The sequence below is a fragment of the Chaetura pelagica genome, unplaced genomic scaffold, assembly GCF_000747805.2.
Source record: "Chaetura pelagica isolate M959 unplaced genomic scaffold, ChaPel_1.0 scaffold159, whole genome shotgun sequence".
Lineage (NCBI taxonomy): Eukaryota > Metazoa > Chordata > Aves > Apodiformes > Apodidae > Chaetura > Chaetura pelagica.
Window position 1 is genome coordinate 826,536 of NW_009954555.1, and position 18,706 is coordinate 845,241.

Below are 18,706 nucleotides of genomic sequence, written 5' to 3' on the forward strand. Positions count from 1 at the left end.
TGTTCAGCCAGTTTGGCTTCCCTTTTGTACAGTCACTGATGACCTGAAGTAGTCAAAAACTTGACTCAGACTTCAAAAACTGGAAAGAACGTCCTGAAGTGCAGTGGTCTTCAAATGGGTTTATTTGCCTTCTGTTTTCCAAGTCTCGATGACCCCTTTTCATCCTATTTCCTCAAAAGCTTCAAGTCCACAAACTTAAGAGTCCTGTTGGTGTTATGGAAAATTGAAATTGTTATGACTTCCAGTCAAGAGTTGAAGCCTTAACAAAAATACCAGATGTTGCAAAATACATGACAAAATTGGAAGTACTGGTAATAGTGGAATAGAAACAACATGCAACAAGGCTGGGGCTCAAGCTTAACCTGGAATTCTGGCCAGAAAGATCAAAGGTGATAGAAGTAATCAGAGAAAGTTCTCAATCCATTCTTTCATTAAGAGAAAGCAGGCTGTGAAACTTGAGTTGGCATCCAGATGTTGTGGCTTTGATTCAAATGTGTTCCCAGCACGATACTGGGAAAGAGAGGGAAAAAGAAGCATTCAATGTCAACTATGAAGGAAAAGTGTCTGGATGATCCTCTTGTTTGCTGATTCTAGCACTCCTTGTTTGAATGCATGTCAGTGTTTTACATGAGCTTTCAGACAATGTAAGGCACTAGGTGTTTACTTCCCTCGTCAGAGATTCAGGCTTAGTGTCACACTGGATGTTTCTGTAGCTTCACCCATCTCCTCAGTGCATTATCACTTTTCAGTGGCAGTGGTGGGGTGATGAAATTCCTTCCCCTCCTCCTCCACAGGAACCATCATATCATTCCCTGGAAAAGACTCTGTTTCCTGCTCTGGATAGTGCATTGCCAGCTCCTCTTCCATGGTTTCATGAGCATCCACATTACTTTCCCGTCCTCTAGCAGCACAGTTCTTGCCACTAGACCCATCTGAAATTGGCCCCACAATAACAGTGTTGGCGTTCATGATGCATATTGTTTCTGAGGAAGGAAAAAAATAGTGCTGAGGGTAGTTAATCACTGCTGACCCGAGAGATGGTTCCGTTTTGAGCAAAATATTTATGTGGTACTCAGGTTTTCTTTTCCCTTGTTCTATTTTTAAAGAGATGCACAGACATCAAGCCCATCACTGTGAAAACACAGAATTCACTAACCTGCTCAAGCTTATGGAATTTGCACATTTAAAGTTGGCTGTTTCATTATTTATTTATAAGGTGCTTTTATTTTGAAATTGAAGCACTAAGTGATAAGTGACTAAGTGCTAAGGAAGGCTGGCACATTTTATACTACACTGTCTGGTTTTGGTCCCCTGTCAAAGGGACTCTGGGCATTTCAGACCAAGCAGATCTAGCTCATGTGTTGAAGCCACTGCTCTATATCTAGGACTGCAGGAGAAGGAGAAATTAGAAAAGGCAGCAAGATATTCACAAGAGTCTGTTAGAAGAAGCAATTAATTAGGATCTGGAGAAGATAAGATATGGAGAATCCAAGGTTTATGCTCCTGCTGTTTTGAGAAGCAACAATACCTGCATTAAAAGCAGCCTTTGGGAAAGGATCAGCACTGCAGAGAAATTCTGGGTAATTATCTGGGGTCTCTGGAACAGCAAAGATATTAATTTCTTTCAATCAGAGAATCAACTACAGAATTTTATGGGATAGACTTGAACCTTGTGTTCAACTTGTTGACAAAAGATAATAAGACCTTTACTATAGCTTTGGACCACTACATTTTATTCAGAAGGATGCTGCAGATCAGATACTAGGTTATTTTTTACAGCTGCTTGGAGATCTTTGGGTATGGAAAGTCAAATAATCACATTGATCCCAAGTCCATCACTTAGAAAAATCAGAAAGGGCATTAAGTAAGAAAAGATAAGCTCTAGTAATACCAAAAAAAACCCAAACCAAAACAACCCTTCAAATAACCTCAAAATTAGGTTAGGAAATATTGCCAGAATGTCTCATGCAGACTGTGTCTCAGGTAACAATTCTCCTCCTGTGACCAAGCTTCCTTGCCTGACTTTATCTCCTACCCTGTGCCATGATCAAAGACTTTATGGGGGCAGATGGGAGACACATTTCAAGCTAGTACTGTGGAACCAAGAGAAGAAATATATAGATTGAGACATGTAAAGAACAGCTCTCATTAAGTATTAGATCATCATTTTCCAGCTTTCACATTTTGGATTTCAAATTTCTTCTGCAAATTTACATCTTCTGGAAGGAAAAAGAGGAAGAAGAACAATATTTTTGTCAGGTTCACAAGTGACTAAGCCAAATGTGAAAGCATTATATGAAATTAATAGAAATACCACAATTTGTGTGTCAAAGGTTCTGGAGATTCAGCTCCAATCTTTGTTAGAAGCTTTTGATGCTTTGCAGCTTACTAATAATCTCAGAATGACATGATGTGTCCATGGTTGAAAAGATGGAACAGGCAAGAGAAGAAAAAAAGGAAAAGCAAGACTCACCAATTCGATTATTCGTGTGGTCTCTGACTCGAGAATCCATAGGGCAATCTGGAGCATTTCCATTGCTCTGTGTCACATCAGCCAGACTCAGATCAGGAGTACATGCTTTTTCTGTGCTGGAAGCCAAGTTATTGTTGGTTTCCAAATTGAGGGTTCTGTCAATTAACTCCTTCTCTTCTAGCCCACTGTCAGTAGTCAGTGTGATCTTCTGCCAATACAAAGAGGAGGATAGAAGTGGGGTGACTGTAAAAACAACACTGTGAAGGTGGCAACAGGTCTACAGAATCCTCCTGTGGGAGTCACAATAGCACAAAATCCCAAAGTGCCTAACTGAAACAGGAACTTCAGTTTCTTCAACCTAGGTTCCTGCATCACTTAAGGTGATCTTTTAAAATAGCATTTCTAAGCTAAAATCACAGATTTTTAAATGACATTTTGTCTTTTTGCCACAAAAAAACCCTACACTCTATGCTCTGTTGCAGAGCCTCTTTTCCTGTACTACAGTAGCAGCTGCATTCTGGGGGCTGCAGCTCAGTACCACTCCTCAGCAGAGTATAACATAAGGAAGAAAAAGAGATGCTGGAGGTAAGAATTTTAAGGGATTTGCTCAGAAATAACTTTCATAAGGTATTTTTCATATTTAGTTGTGAGACTAAGTATCAGAAAACAAACCTGTACAGATATTTAGTCCTATGGTGACAGAGTTAAACAGTCAAAACTGAAAATATATTGTTTTGCAAAGAGTTACCATACTCCTATGGAAGAACAAAACAAGCCAGATGTTTAACAGGTTGAAACTCAAAATAGAATTGCCTCAGCTGAACCTCAGGTAGGAGAAACAAGGAGAAACTCAGAGTAGTTATTATGTGAATAATTAATTGCAAACAGTCCTTTAAAAGAGGGGCCAGAATCTGAGAGAGACTAAAGGTCCTGCACCACAACTGCTTGGCTCTACAAGGTTGGAAAAGAAAAAAAAACCAACAAACCATAGTAAGATTTTGAAATGTGCAGTTTAAAACTCTTGTTCATGTCTGACTTGCTATGAAAGCAAGCGTGGAAGCTCCACCACAACTCAGGAATTAGCAATGACACACTGAAATTAGGGTAGCTGATTGCAGCCAAATGTGATTCTTTCAGCAGCTGAGGATCTGCTTTCTATTATTACCATATTGACTGATCTTTGTCTTGTTAATCTGTAAACTATTCTGCTAAACCAGCAGCTGGTCCTGATGGAAAGTCTTCCAGACAAATACCCACTGTGCACCCATGTCACAGTCATGCCAAATCCTACACAGAGGGAACATGGAAGAACATAGAAGAACACAAATCCCACGTGTGTGACTGGAGCAGTAAGATAAAAGGGGACTGACAGACAAAGATCTACCAGAAAACGCATGTTCATGCTGTGATTTTGAATCTTGTCCCATGGAATGCAACATGAATGAACCAAAACAAATACTCCCTTCACAAGAAAGACTGGCAGCATCTGACTGAACACCACATTAAACACAGCCCAAGGCATGAAAGCAACAAGTCCTAGTACATCACATCACTGCACCTAGAGGATCATGCATTGTAGAGGAAAGCCCAAACAAAAAGGCTGGTACTATTTAACAGGACATTTAAAAATAGCATTATTTACATTGGAATGGAAAACCATCTTGTTTGGAATACTGTACACACTTACTTCACATTTGTTCCCTAGATCAGACCCTGCAATGGAAAGAGGAAAAATTATCAGAAGAAAATTCACAGCAATCATAACAGTGTTAACAGTTGCTCTGTCCTGTCCTAAACTAACCTACTGCCCATCCCACCTGCATTATGCTTTCTTTACCACAGAGGACGCACTTCCATGACATGCCTGAGGTGAATCAGGGACATGTTGCTGCCAAGACTGTGAGGTCCTGCTCTCCTCATAGCCCTTTGAGATCATCCCTATCTTTCTCCCCACACAACTGGTATTCACCTACTGAAATGATGAACTGATTGAACTTCCTAGATAAGCAGAAGGCAGGATTATTAAAAGAAAAAAAAGTGAGGAAGCAAAAATTCCATTTTGAGAGAAATCAGCTGCTCCCAAAAGGTGTTTAATTGTATTCCTGAATAAACGAGTAGAAAGATCTCTCATGTGTGGTGATTAGGATAATCCAAGCCAACAGAAGAGATCAGTCAGTGGAAAAGAAGTGCTGAGAGGCGATTCATTAATTAGGCAAAATGTGTGTTCTCCAGGGGTGTACAGGTCGCTATGGCCATCACCTACTTTTTTTGGAACATGACTCCCTCATTTGGTTGTCCAGAAATTAATTGGGCCGTGTTCCAGTGCAGCCTCCCTGCAGTGACACATCGCCCAGCCGCTCCTGTGGGACCAAAGAGCCATCTAGTGGCTTGTCACACCCAGCGCCTCACCTGCCTTGACATGAAGATGTTCCATGCTTTCAATTTTAAGTTCCATCCAATAAAGTTCCATATTAAAACTACCCACTTATTCTTTAGACTTATCGATTACAATCTTGAGATCTAAGCCTGGATTTGCATGAATGCAGATGTGCTGATAAAAGAAACCATTCATGGAGCTAAACCCCTCACAGAGCACACAAGCTGTAACAGCTTTGCCACGTCTACAGGTCTACAACCCACCTACAATGTGCACATCCTGGTCACTACAAATGAGGGAGTGTTGTTCTACAGGCACATGCCACTCTACAGAGAGTCAGTACCAGTAAAAATCACTGTTCTTTCCATGCTTAACTCTATCCCAAGAACCAACAAATACTCACTAAAAACTTCAGTATTGTTTAATATTAGTGTCTGTGCTGAGAGAAGAAACAACTGCTTACCCTTTCCCCTCCCAGCTTGTAGTATCTTCCTCCATAAATTCACAGCCAATCCAACCTTTCTCTTATGTTCTCCAACTCATTGCATGAAGAGTTTGTCTAGAACCCTTATCTGCCTCCCCTCCACCCAGCAGCAGCAAACATTCTCTTCCCCAGTGACCTCCACACAATTCTGGGCTCTCTGAGTTCCCAGCTGGCACATACTTGGAGATCAAACAGCATGTAAGGTGTTACAGCTTGAAAAACTCACGCTTTCTTACGAGGATGAGGATCTGCTTCTTGCAAAATTTCAATTTCCAAAACAATAGCATGCCCACAAGTAGCACTATCACCGAGAGAACCACTCCCCAAAGAAGTAGACCTAGAGCAGAGAAAAGGAAAGACAGTACACGAGAAGCTATGAAGAGTCAACAGGGGAACTATCCATAGGTCTAGGTGTTTGGACACAGAACCACAGACATTTCACAAGTTGTAGGGGATTTGCAGGAAGTTCTCACATACAAAATGGCATCTAGCAAAGATCTACTCAAATAAAACATGCTAGGCAGAGTAAATGCTTTATCTTTGTTACCTCCCATTGTCATCTTGCCCTTGGCAGAGGTAGGAAAAGTGTCAACCAGAGCTTTCTCCTCAGGAGTCGAACTGGGGTTTTCAGATGTGGTGGCACTTAAAAGAGTACTAGTGATGGTCACCAGGTTCTCCTCAAGTCTCGTTAGGTCAGAGTTACTTGTTTCATTGTTGGGTTTCATGGACAAAGTGCTTGGGGTGAGGAAGGTGGGCAGTTGGTCCAGGCAAACCTGATCGTGTGTGGCATTTCCTTTGCTTAGTGCTACTTTGTTTAGGGCGGCACAGCTGGGGAATGAGAGAGAACAGTGCATCAGTGCTAGAGGAAACTGCCCTGGTACAAGAGGAGAGTATTTTCCATGTGACAGACATCCCTTTGTTAATTTTTGTACCACCTGCCTTTATTGCCTTCAGTGAATAGCTGTTAGCCCTCTTTTCACCCCTGTGGCACTAATTCTTGACCTGGATGCAAACCTGATGGTCGCTGATAATTCCACTGTACTCAGTGAAGCAAAAATGAGGCAAGAGGGATCCCTTCCTTCCTCCAGCACGTAGCTGTGCAACAGGTGTAAAGAGAGGCCTTCTAAATTGCACCCAGGCCCAAACCTGTCCTGCTGCCTCTAAGATAAATTTGTATAATTTGTATAATTTGCACCAGAAGTGCCAGGTGTCCCTTTTCCTTTTTTATTAACTTTAATTCATTAGTCACATCAAAGAATTATGGTCTTACTTTGTGTGGGGCTTGCAGATGTCAATGCTGGAGTTTTGATCAGAGAAGGTTCCATCAGGACACTTTTCACAGGTTACATCAGTTGTGGAGTTGCCTGAACAAGAACAATGACTGAGGACCCACCAATCAAAATGTGTCAGGCCCAGGCCTAGGCCAAGATCAGGAAAGGTAAGTTAGACAGAATTCCTACCTCTGACTTTGACTCCAAAACCAGGCTTGCAAACAGTGTGCTGCTGGCATCTGCTGCAGGTGTTCTTCACAGGGGTTTGACAGAAGAGGCCTGGGCGGCACTCGCACACACGGCTGGAGTTGAAGGAGCAGGGCTCCTTCTCCACGAGGTCAGATTCTGTGGGGGAGAAAAAGAGGCAGTAACAACAGGTCACCCCACGAGGAAAATGCAAAGCAGGGGCCAAAGGTGAGCAGCATTGGTTCAAAGGTTCAGGAAGCAGAATGGGCCACTGGCACCCTTTGTGATGGCAACTTTAGTCGTTAATAACTGGAGAAGCCTGTAGACAACGGCTTGTAACAGAAGAGAGAAAGCAGAAAGCAGACTCGGAGAGCTTTGCATGACAGAAGTTTAAAGCAGTCCCAGGTCACACAGGATGCAACAGTGATTATGTACAAGGTAGCATTCTGCTCTCCCAATCAGTAGCCAAAAGTGGATAATTTTGCTGCTGGAAATTCTAAATTAATAAAATAAAAATAAAGTGTAAATATATAGAGAGAATATAACTGCAAGGCATGTGGGAGGACAGGCAAACCTTTAGCGCATGATACGCAAGCGTCACATTGTGGCCTTTGTAAAGCTTCATTCACATATTGCTCAGGTCCACATCTCATACAGTCTTCCTCTGGGTCCCTGGGACATGCTTTCTTTTTAACATAGCCTAGAGAAAGAACAAAACATTCAGGAGAGCTGTTCAGAATCACCACTGTCAGGCACCCTGAAGTGTTCTTGTGTGCTCATTTACCTGCTGGACACACTGCCACTCTTTGTACCTGCCATTTGGTTTCCCTAGAGCATTTTTGCCTTTGCCATTGCAATGTGAAGGGATCAGAGCTGCCCTGTTATCCCACCTCCCTTGTTCAGAAAGGCAGGTTACAAAATGGTAGGTACTTCTTCTTGAACTGTGCCCTATATTCCCCTGGCAGGTTCACAGTAGGTTGCTTTCTCAGCAGTCCTGCAGGTTTTACAGTTGCCTTGACAGTTGTGAAATGGTTTAGTTTTCCAGTCGTTTTCCTTTGAACAAATCAAATTATTCATGCCTTTCAGATGCTGGATGTATGTGCTGCACTCTTCCTGTACTCAATACTTAACGAAGAGTAAACCACAGGGAGGAGGAACCTGACAGGGAAATAATTCACCTACTGTGCATTCTGGCAAGCATGATATAACAGTGCAGGTAAAAGCAGCTGTGCTACTTCTGGCCCACTAAAAACCACTAGATAAGCCTGAACCACATCACTCCCACCTCCTCAAAACTACTTGTCTGAGACTATTCTTTTCAAAGTGGGGGCTGGTTGTTGAATGTCTGCACTCAAACTGCACACACGTGTATCTGCACACGTGTTATTTTCCCCTTCTTCCCCGAACAACCCAAACACTTTAACTGCACTTATTTGAGATTTCCTGTTCACGTGGATCCCCCCAGGGAGTGTGTGCCCCACATGCAGTAGCTTTGAAGCTTGCCTAAGTGTCTTCTGGTGCTGTTCTCCACTGGTGGTGTTCATAGCTCAACAACCAGATAAAAGCCTGAACAGTAGGAATACCAGCTGCAATCACCTGTACAAAAAATGTACTGAAAAGAAGTAGAAATAAGGGTTTTAAGTACTTGTCTTCTGTGAGTATGTACATTCATTCACTCCTAAGGATTTGCTATTGACTGTGGGTGGGAAATTATCTTGAGTGTTGACTGGACTCCTATCTTGTGGAGCTTAATATCTGATTTACAATCTATATCAAAAAAGCCACCCAAAAATCCAACCAAACAAAAAAGGTAAAAAAACAGAAACAGAATAAACAGAAGAGAAATGGAACATCAACTTCTGCATAACATGAGCTGTTCTAGCATACAGCATTTTTTTCCCATTTAAGTCTGTTTCTTCCCTTGACAGGAGGGAAATCTTTTGATGTGTCATGACTGAAAATATTCTTTTCATATCCCAGCTATGAAGTTTCCTTTTACCTGTACAAGAACTTAAGTACCTGAGAATAGATGTGGCAGCTGTAGAAATTTATTAAAATTATCTTTTGAGGTTTGGTTTGCAGGATATATTGAAATTGAACTTGAAATTAACTTAAAAACAGAAGACAACTTGAATGTGGACCAGTGAGCTCAGATTGAAAGCTGTGTATCTATGGGCTGGAACACCAAGGGAAGTAAATCCAGGCTGCATTAAGAGTTCAAGATGCTCCACTTTGATTACATGGAATTTTAGACAAGCTTATGTTTTTTTGCAGTGAGCAGCTGACTTAGCAGCAGATACTGCTTTAGAGAAGTAATGGAAGATTAAAATAAACTAGGATTCTGAAAAGTTTCTCTTGGGAAGGAGGCCCTGGAGGATGTGGAGAGGTGTCCAAGACTGATGTGAGGATGTAGTAAGAAAATGAGTTTCAAAAAGAAGCAGAGGTGAAATGTCTGAGACTGGTGGCTCGTTACAGCCAGACATAAATCAGACCTCGGCTTTTCCCAGGACTTCACCATGACACCTGTCATGATGGGAGCTTTTGCCAACTGCTTCTGAAGGATAAAAGAGCTTTTATTGGAACAGAGTCAGATCCCCACCTCTTTTCTCTTTTCCAGGACCAATTTCTCCATCCCTTGGTCTTGTTTACTTATACATCTTATGAACAATTCTATTGGTGGGACCAGCAGTACAAGATGTCCCAGACAACCGGGACATAACTGCCCAAAAATGTGAGTGCAAAACCTCCCTTCATTATTAGAGCACATGTAAATGTCAAACATTTCCTGTAAGAAAAAAGACAGAGGAGAAAAAGAGAGAAGGAGAAAAAGACAGAGAGAAAGACAGAAAGAGAGAAAGACAGAAAGACAGAAAGAGAGAAAGACAGAAAGAGGAGAAGAGGAGAAGAGGAGAAGAGAAGAGGAGAAGAGATAAAATTTCTGTAACAGAAGATTGACGATGGTGAAGTACCGTAAAATGCCCCACCCACTGAGGGTTTTTTTGGCCATTAGAGGGAGTTTCAGACATTTCCAGAACTCTGCTCTCACCAAGGTGTTTCCTGCTTTTGAATTCATGTACCTCTGAGTCACAACGAGCTTCTGCCAAAGCTCACTGGGTTAAGAGACAAGAGGCTCTTGCCTCTCATGCCAGACACCTTGTAAATTGTTTTGACTATGAGGATAACGACAGATTTTCCACCCTTTCATATTCTATTTTTAATGTCTCTGATCAGAAACTTATTTAGCCTAATTTCACTGTTCTATTTCACACCCGGAGGCTGGTTGAAATGAATTCTGAGACCTGCCTACTTCTAGCTACTTCACTGTCAAGTCTACCAACAAAAACCACATAAAATATTCTAGCAAGTCATCTTGCTTGCAAATTGCAGATTGCTTGCATGCAGGACAGCGAGGAACAAATTCACACCTGGATCCACACTAGGCAGTGATTCATGAAATGGCACTTTTCTTCAAGCTCCATCTTAATTTGACTTATTTATAAACATACTGACCTGAGGGACACTGGTAACAGCAGGTTCGTGAAATTTCATCATAGAACCAATTCTCATGTGTATCACAGGAACCAGATGGGCTTAATGGTGTCTAGAAATTGAAACCAACAAAAGACACAAGTAGAAAGACACAAGTTCTATATTAGAGCAGAACCCAGTATCAGTCTCAAGTGGTAGTTGAAGACAGTAAGGAACAACCTGCAGCTTTTTGAAGCAAACAAGTCTTTCCTGTTCAGTTATTTATGCAGACCTAATGCTTGAATTTAGTGACCTGAAGATATGTTTATTATAAACCAATACATTGTTTAACCTATCATTTAGGGACAAGTCCTACACTGAGATCAAGAATGTTTTGCTGCAAATACACAATGAAGATCTTATTTGAATAACTAATCCCACTTCCATTGTGAGTGAAGGTTTTCAGGAACAACCTTTGATTTTATTACGTAAGTGATACTTATTCCATTAAAAATCCCCCACTCAATAGTTCTAATATTAGTTCAGAAAAGAGACTCAACTATGAACTGTACCAAGAAGCATATAATAAGACTTAATTATTGAAAATGCCACTACATGCTCTGGGAAATTACAGCACTATAAGTTTTCTGATGAGAAAATTTGATTCTTTAATTTGGTATCTCCCTTAATAATCCCCTAAAAATGGTGTTGTCTTAATTTCATTTTCAGTATTTGCTAGAAGGCATAAATGGCAATTTTTGTAGACTCAGCAGACTCCCCAGAAATTTTCCCACACAATACTTGGTAGAGCAGTTAAATATTTCAGAAAAGCTACATCTCACTTTCTGGTGATGAATTTACCATTGGCCTTTGAAATAAGACCTACTGTCACCTGCTGCCTTTGTATGCAGGGCAGAATCTTACTACCTAATTCCTCAGCTGTATTCTCCTGTTTACTATGCTGTGCTTTTCATGGCTAGACCATAAAACACAGAAGTTATTTAACTTGACCCAGGTTACATCAGAAAACAGGAACCTTAAGTCAAGAGGAAATTAACTAAAGGACAAGAAATAGAAACATATTGAAACCATTAAATTTCATCGAGCTCCAGTAACAGAACTGAGAAGACCTGCCTGACACATTTCTGCACCAACCACCAGGCTCTGCAGCCTCCCTACCAAGCACTTTTTCTGCTTAGTGTTAGAGAAAAAAAGCAGGTGTCTGCTTACTCAGCCTGACTCAAACCAAGTTTACAAATGTGCAGCCTGTATTCTTTTCTGAAGAGGAAGCCCTAGGCTGTAGGAAAAGGAAGTGGAGTCTCCTTCTGTCTGCATGGAGTAGCATCCTGGTTAACCAGCCAGCCCGAGGTGATGTTGAATAACAGGAAATGACACAAATGACACAGCAAGACAAAGGTAATTTAGCAGTCACTTCAGTCATACTGAGTGAATGTACAAGCTCTATGAAGAAAATTTAAGAAACAACAGCATCCTGGCTGTAGCTAAGTCACCCCGGATTAGTTTCTCTGTAAGAGCCATGGGAAACCACCAAAAAAACTGATCTTCTTTTCCTGGTTCTCTTGGGCACCCAACTCTGGCTGCAAATGATGCTGAATCTTAAACTGGGGTGGGAACAACATTCTTGAATTATTTATGCCTTACATAAGCTTACATCTTATTTAATTGTCCCTTTTGGGGGTTAAGTAAAGGTATAGTGTCTGTGTAAAAGTGTGAGGGAAGACCTGCTTTTCAAAAAGCTCCCTTGTCTAAAATCCTGAAATGAGGAGTTCAGGATTAGATTCTGCTTTTAGTTACAGCCATGCAAATTCTGATAATTAATTTGACCTGACGCTAGTGCCGTGGTAAATTACTGCACAAACTATGCATGAATACTACACACATTATGAAAATACACATATTAGAGTACTCAACCTTTTTTTTTCCCCCACAAGAGGGCAGCGACATAACACAGGACATCCACAGCTTCACACCAAATGCTGCTTTCAAGGATCCAGGTACAAGCACAGCTCTGTGACAGGGAAATGAAGCAAACTGCTGCCCAATAGCAAAGAATATGGCTTCAAGAAACGGCAGAGGTGAAGGGCCAAGGTCTCAAAATGTTTTAAAGCTTCTATAAAATGATGGTGCCAACTAATTTTCTGCAGAGGTTTATTGAGGCTGCTTTTGGGAAAAGGGTGAAGGAAAGTCGGCCATACAAGGATAATGTAAATTTCATTTTTCTCTCCATGTGTAATGAATATCAGGATAATAAGTTAACTCAAAGAAAAGATAACCAATCAAAGTTACGAAGTTAAAAGGGAACAAAAATGTGCATTGAAATACCTGAGTTTCACTGCCTGTAACTGCTGTTTCCACATGTAAAACATCACCTCTGATAGCTCATCTACAACTAGGGAAATTACGGTGCAAGTTTGCAATAAAACTTTTTTTTTTTTTTTTTAATGAGCTTAGTATTTCTAATTAGGAAGAGATTGCTGGCAACAGTTCACCAAGAAGCTTAAGGAATTCTAGATTACAAATCTTCCAGTCTTACTCTTTTCCAGACTCATTGCTTCTGGAAAGAAGATTTGACCATCATCTTAGATCTTTGTCTACAAGGAGAATCCAATGAATAGTATTGAAGTGTTCAGGTTATTTTTGTTCCTCAGCTGTTAGCTACTCCTTTTTAACAGCAGAAATCTAGACATCAACCATCAAATCCATCCAAATTTTGAGGGACTGCAAAATAGCTAATGAATATTTATCTTGCTGTTCCTGGACAGAATGATGACTGAGTCCTGGAGTTCATTAATCTTTAACCAGCAGAAAATATTTGGCCTTGGCCAAAAAAAGCATTAGATTTCCACAGAATTATGGAAATAATGTATGTATGTAACTTCTCAGAAATTAGGATAGTTGAACTGACATGCCTATTTTCAATGGCAATTTGCCATTTTTATAGAGTGGGAAGCCTGTAGCTGGAACAGAGAGCAGATTCCTAATCCTCACCTGGGAAATATAAAAACAACTTGGGTGAACTCCTGTTGTCTGAGAAGTACAGTACTGAGCTGGGACATCCAGGCTTAACCCTGAATAAACCTGTAGCAAGGTGACAGTGAGACCACCATGAGGCTGAGGGCAGGAAAAGGCCCCATAGCCTCATGTTCAGGGTTGGTGGTTCCATCCTGGCTCTGTCATTCTCAGCCTTAGATGTGTTACTTCGAAGTCTTTACTGTCCTGGGCCCAATGTCTGTCTACAATTATGGGTGTTTTTGTGGTGGTAGCACCAAGGAACAGCAGACCAGGCTTAGAAGGGCATAAAGGACAAACTGTCCCTCCAGTCCCACAGACTTCTCAATGTCAGATTTACTTGCTTTTACCAAATCTTGTCCAAACTGTCACCAATGGTGCTGTAAACACTTTTTACCCTGCCAACACATGCAGCTCACCTGCTAAGGGGAGGACAACTGCTACCAAGATAGGTAGGTCACTCTGCTCCAGTAGAACTTAAAGTTTATGTTCTCTAGCCTTTCCAGTGAAACACAAAAGCATCTTTCCACTCAAAAACTTGAACTTGAAAGGGGCTACAGGAAAGCTAGAGAGGGGCTCATAGGACAAGGGGTGATGGTTTTAAACTGAGAGAAGGGAGATTTAGGTTAGATATTAGGAATAAATTCTTCACTATAAGGGTGGTGAGGAACTGGAATGGATTGCCCAGGGAGGTAGTTGATGCCCTATCAACAGGAGGTTTTTAAGGCCAGGTTGGATGAGGTTTTGTGCAACCTGGTCTAGTGGTAGGGGTTCCTGGTCATGGCAGGGGAGTTGGAACTCAATGATCTTTAAGGTTCCTTCCAACCTTAATGATTCTGTGAATTTTGTAACAAAAAGTGGCAGGGGGAAAGCCAGTTGTCTTCTAACATGGTGACTACAAAGGAAGATATCTGGTGACAGCACAGAATGATCCTGTTTAGATGAGGGAAATTCTGAGAAAAATTTCCAGCAACAGCAGCAGCATTGATCTCCCCAGCACAGATACAAACTGGTCTGAGCTGCATAGACCTGTTTTGAGCTGAGTTACCAAAGGCTGCAATTGTGGGAGCCTAGTACAGACTGGGTTCCTCGTACTGTGACTGAGATGATGGGTAGCCAGGAGTGGAAGCTTATAAAGAAAATGTTGCTCTTCTCAGGCTTTAATGAGAACAGGTAAAAGAAGCAAGGGAATCATGAAGGCAATGAGGAAAAAGGGAAAAAATCAATGTAAAAAGTGGTACTTTGTCAGATGAGGACTCAAGAAGAACACAGGAGGAAGATAAAGCATATGTGCCCTTATTGCTCTTAATGCCAACAAAAACCTCAGCATTAAAACATTTCTAATATTTTTCTGGTTGCAAGTACTTGGGTAAAAAAACCACTATAAAATACTGAATAAGACACATAAGATTTAACTACAAAGTAGTGAAAGTCATCTGCCTTGGACCAGTACCCCATTTGTAGTGTGAAATTAAGTCAAAGAAACCTTTTTTAATACATTTTAGAATGACAGTGGAAATTTAACCTTGTTTCAGAAAAAAAAACAAATTACTTTGAGTCAGGACTGTGTGAATATCACTAATAAACCTCATTTTTCCAGGACAAAACCAGTTTATTTAAATTAAGACTCTTTGTTAGGTAGAAGGTGAAGGTTAAGGTTTGACTTAGCAGGCCCTGGTTGCTCATAAATAACTCTTGAAATGAAAGGAAGAGATGAAGGAAAGGAGACAGAAAGAAGTTTCAGCCTCACATTACAAAGCCTCGACACTGTCACCTTCTTACATAAAAGCACCAGCTGTGAGTGTTGGGCTGAGGTGGGAGGTTCACCTTCTTGATTGCATGGTGCCTGTGTGTAGAGGCACACAAAAGAGAAAGATCTAAGGACTTCTCCACTTACAGTGTTGGCCATTTGTCCTGGCTCCAGTATGCTTACAGAAATTGTCAATGAGCCAGTGAGAGAAGACTCACTTTGTCATTTTTGCCCCTTAATACCTCTTTTGTAGGGAAGGACTTGTGTGCAAGAACTTTCACTTTTGCTGCATTCATACCTCTTCCTGGAATGCCTAGAAACACTGAAGAGTGTGATACAATCCATACCTCAGGCACAACTAACATCTTTTGTTGCTTCATCAAGGAAATCTCCAATAAGTTTTACAGAATAAAGTCTTCTCATCTCAGCAAGGAACAGAATGAAATGCAATAGCCTCAAAATCCTGTTTAATTAACATTCAGAGTATTTTTCTTTTTCATCTTTTGACTGTCCCTCCTCCTTATCCACTCTTGTCTGAATCTCAAGACAGACAGAAACACAATGCTCAGGTGCTGCCAGGGAAATTCAAAATTCTAGCACAAGTTCACTTTTTAAGGCACCATTTCCTAGTGCCTCCTGAGGAAAAGAGAAGCAGACTTTGTATATTTCCCTGCTCCACTCTAAAATCAAGAAAGACCAATTTTGTCCCAATGACATAGGATTGTGTCTTAGTACTTACAGTTCTGTTCATTAACTCGTATTGTAAAAAACTTTAAAAAATTGAAGGAAGATCACAGCAGTATTGGTGGGTAGGGGTGAGGAATCCAGCTGTGGTGGACAGTAGGCCTTTGTCCTTCCCTCTTATTCTGAGGAAATTCTGAATGGATGGCTCCGTGCTCAGAATAGATTCACAAAGTGGGAATATGTGCTATTATAGCCATGCTCATCCTTGGCTCTGCCATCCAAAGGTGCAATCCCAGTTCCCCTGTCTTGCCTGAAGCCACATTATCCTTCCTCTCTTAATTCTTAATGAGTTCTAGGAGTTCATTTGACGGAGAACTCTGCTTTCTGAATTTGTGAAGTGGGTTTTCAAGGGATTACTGCTCGGAAGCAACTCACCCTGTGGTTGCACAGTCACTTGCACTAAAATCAATGCAAGAATGTTGGTGGCACAGTGTAGCCAGGAGCAGGGCCTCCCCTTTGTGTGACAGGTGTCTGATGATGGGCACAGCTGCAATGGGGAAACCTTCCAGACATTATTCCTGCATCTGTATATTAGAACAGAATTGATTTGACACGAGGACACAATGTAGAGTTAACAACTGCTTTATGCCAGCTGTAGAGAAACAGATAAATATGTAAGCTACCAAGAGGGTAAGCTGGGGCAGGAAACAACCATGAGTGCAGCAGAAGGTCTACCACTGCAAAGTTAACTTTTTTGAACAAATATGAACAAGCAATGGGTCTGTATCACACTAGTAATTTGCTCCAATACAAGTTCTTAAACCGGACTCATCACACTTCAACTGGAGGGAGACTGAACTTCACTCATCTTTTCTTCCTGCATGCACTTCAAATAAAGTTTTTTGGTTTAGCAGGAGTAGGAATGCATCTTGTGAAAGAAAAGATCTCAATTCATATCCTGTTCAGGCTGCTCTGTAACAGGATATCCAGGTATCCACTGAATTCAGTGGGCTACTCTGCAATTCAGTCAGGACAAGGTTTGACTCATTCATTTATGGTCTTTTGAGCTCACAGAGAAAAAGCAGTGGTGAGGCAGAGTAAGAAATCAGCTTGCTACAAATGAGCTGTAAATCAGGAAGAGAGCATCTTACGGTAACAAAATATATTCTACCAGCATTGGCTATTCTAGAACTGACTAACACTGCAGCAAAACATTTGACTCCCTTTCAAGCTTCTATCCAAATTCTGACAGTACGAAAGATGGCAATAATCTAAGACTTGGACTATTCAAGCTTTATCTTCTTGATAGGAAAGACCTTATTAACATGTGAGAGTTGACTGAATATTAAAGCAAACAAAACCCAAACTGTGAGGTGGAATATGGTTTAAAATATGACCAATAGGCTTGGGTTTGCTCAGATTAAACAGCATCACTTGTTCTCTAGCAGCAGTATATGCAAATGTTGCTGTGAGAGATGCAATACAGAAAGCTGATGAAAAGCCAGTTGTTCATCCCAGCAAGATCTACATACTTATTCCATGTAACTGATGATTTCACAGCAAGTCAGAAAGTAGAAAATGAGTCTCAGAAAACCAAATTTTCTCCCTCCCCCTTCCACTTCGTGAACAGAACACCAAAAGTGATATCAAATAACAAAAATACCATCTTTTTTTCCATTGCCTTTCTCCTAAAGCAGTTTGCATTCAGCAGACCAGACAAGTTTATCTGAATGCCCTCCTAGGTATTACAGCAAGGACTACAGACTCCAATCCTATAGAAGAGCAGTAATCCTTCTGTACTTCAGGAAGAAGACAGTGGCAGGACAGATAACCAGGACAAAGTAGAGCAAACTTGAAATGTGGGAGGGGACTTTACAGACACAAGGACAAACTCCTACTCTCAGCAAAAGAGCCAAAAGTATCTCTTTCAAATGTCTTTGAAGAGGATGCAGGACTTGGCTATTTTCAGAGATCTAATCAGATCTTGTTTCTTGTAAAAGATCTCCTGGCAGCCCAAGTGATGTGCTCTATCATTCATTTACTATGGACAGACAAGTGTCTTAGGCTATTTCCACTCTGCTCACCTTTGCACTGCAAGAGAAAATGGCCAGTTTTAGGATCCAACACAGTGTGTATTTACCCACCTATCTGACTTCACCTGTGCAAAGAGCCTCTGCAACTGACCTTTTTTTTTTTTCCTGTGTGTGTGCATAAGTGTCAGCCAGGGAAACTACCTGGATTTATGCCAGGTGCTGAGGGCTGGTTACCACATTATTCACTAGCAAGGAGGGGTAAGTGTCTGGAGGGTGTAAAGCAAACCCACAGGAGGTTATAAAATCTGAGCAGAGAGCTAGCTTGCATCTACAGCATCTTTAAGTCAATTAGAGGCAGAAATAATAGCCCGTTCATGAGGAAGTCAGCATCAGAGAGGCAGGCAGTTGTAAAGAGGAAGGTATTTCATTGTTTTGTTTGCCTTTACAACTTTCAATCTGCCATCCCTGACTCACATCAGCAGAGTGAGCAGGAGCCCTCCAAACCAAGCTCTGCAAGGACTGTGCCTGTCTCAGAGCACCTGGCCATCCAGGCACAAATGAAAGGCACTCACCCAAACAACCAAGAAGAGTCCCCCATGCCATCAAATCTTTTCTCTTTCCTTAGCTGTCACTAGCAATGTCAACACACAGATGCAGGTAAGAACTCATATTCCCTGCTCCTGCTTGCAAAGTTCTGAGAGAAGGTGAACTCTCCTTGCTGCTTTGCTTTATACCTTTAACACCCTGTCATGCACAAAGCCTGTTTCCGTGGATAATCACTTTCCAGCACCCACCTCCAGCAAACTAGGGTACCCCCAGACCTCACCAGGCTCCTTGATCCTGAGGGGCTGTAGGATCCTGGTGTCACCTTCCCTTACCTGTGGGGCTGTCTGGACATCCTGGAGAAGCAGCAGGAGCCATAGTCCTAATGCCAAGCTATGGGCAGCCAT

At 41.4% G+C, this 18,706-nt stretch overlaps 1 protein-coding gene across 1 annotated transcript; it reads right to left on the bottom strand.

Annotated features, from left to right (window-relative positions):
- Nucleotides 1–738: 738 nt before the first annotated feature.
- Nucleotides 739–18,706, bottom strand: TNFRSF8 (tumor necrosis factor receptor superfamily, member 8). The gene is made up of 10 exons (XM_010005123.1): nucleotides 18,635–18,706; nucleotides 10,302–10,392; nucleotides 7,366–7,491; nucleotides 6,795–6,950; nucleotides 6,605–6,698; nucleotides 5,882–6,162; nucleotides 5,561–5,671; nucleotides 4,161–4,186; nucleotides 2,474–2,681; nucleotides 739–983 (listed from the first exon to the last, which is right to left on the bottom strand). The coding sequence occupies exons 1-10, from the start codon at nucleotides 18,704–18,706 to the stop codon at nucleotides 739–741; spliced, it is 1,410 nt and encodes a 469-aa protein (XP_010003425.1).

Bases quoted from the DNA above. Each gene is read 5' to 3' on its own strand.
- TNFRSF8 (XM_010005123.1), bottom strand. From the start codon at position 18,706: ATGGCTGCCCATAGCTTGGCATTAGGACTATGGCTCCTGCTGCTTCTC. The intron at 6,699-6,794 runs GTAGGAATTCTG...GTTCTTGTTCAG, and splicing joins TTTTGGAGTCAAAGTCAGAG to GCAACTCCACAACTGATGTA. The intron at 4,187-5,560 runs GTGAGTTTTTCA...TTTCCATTGCAG, and splicing joins CCTCATCCTCGTAAGAAAGC to GGTCTGATCTAGGGAACAAA.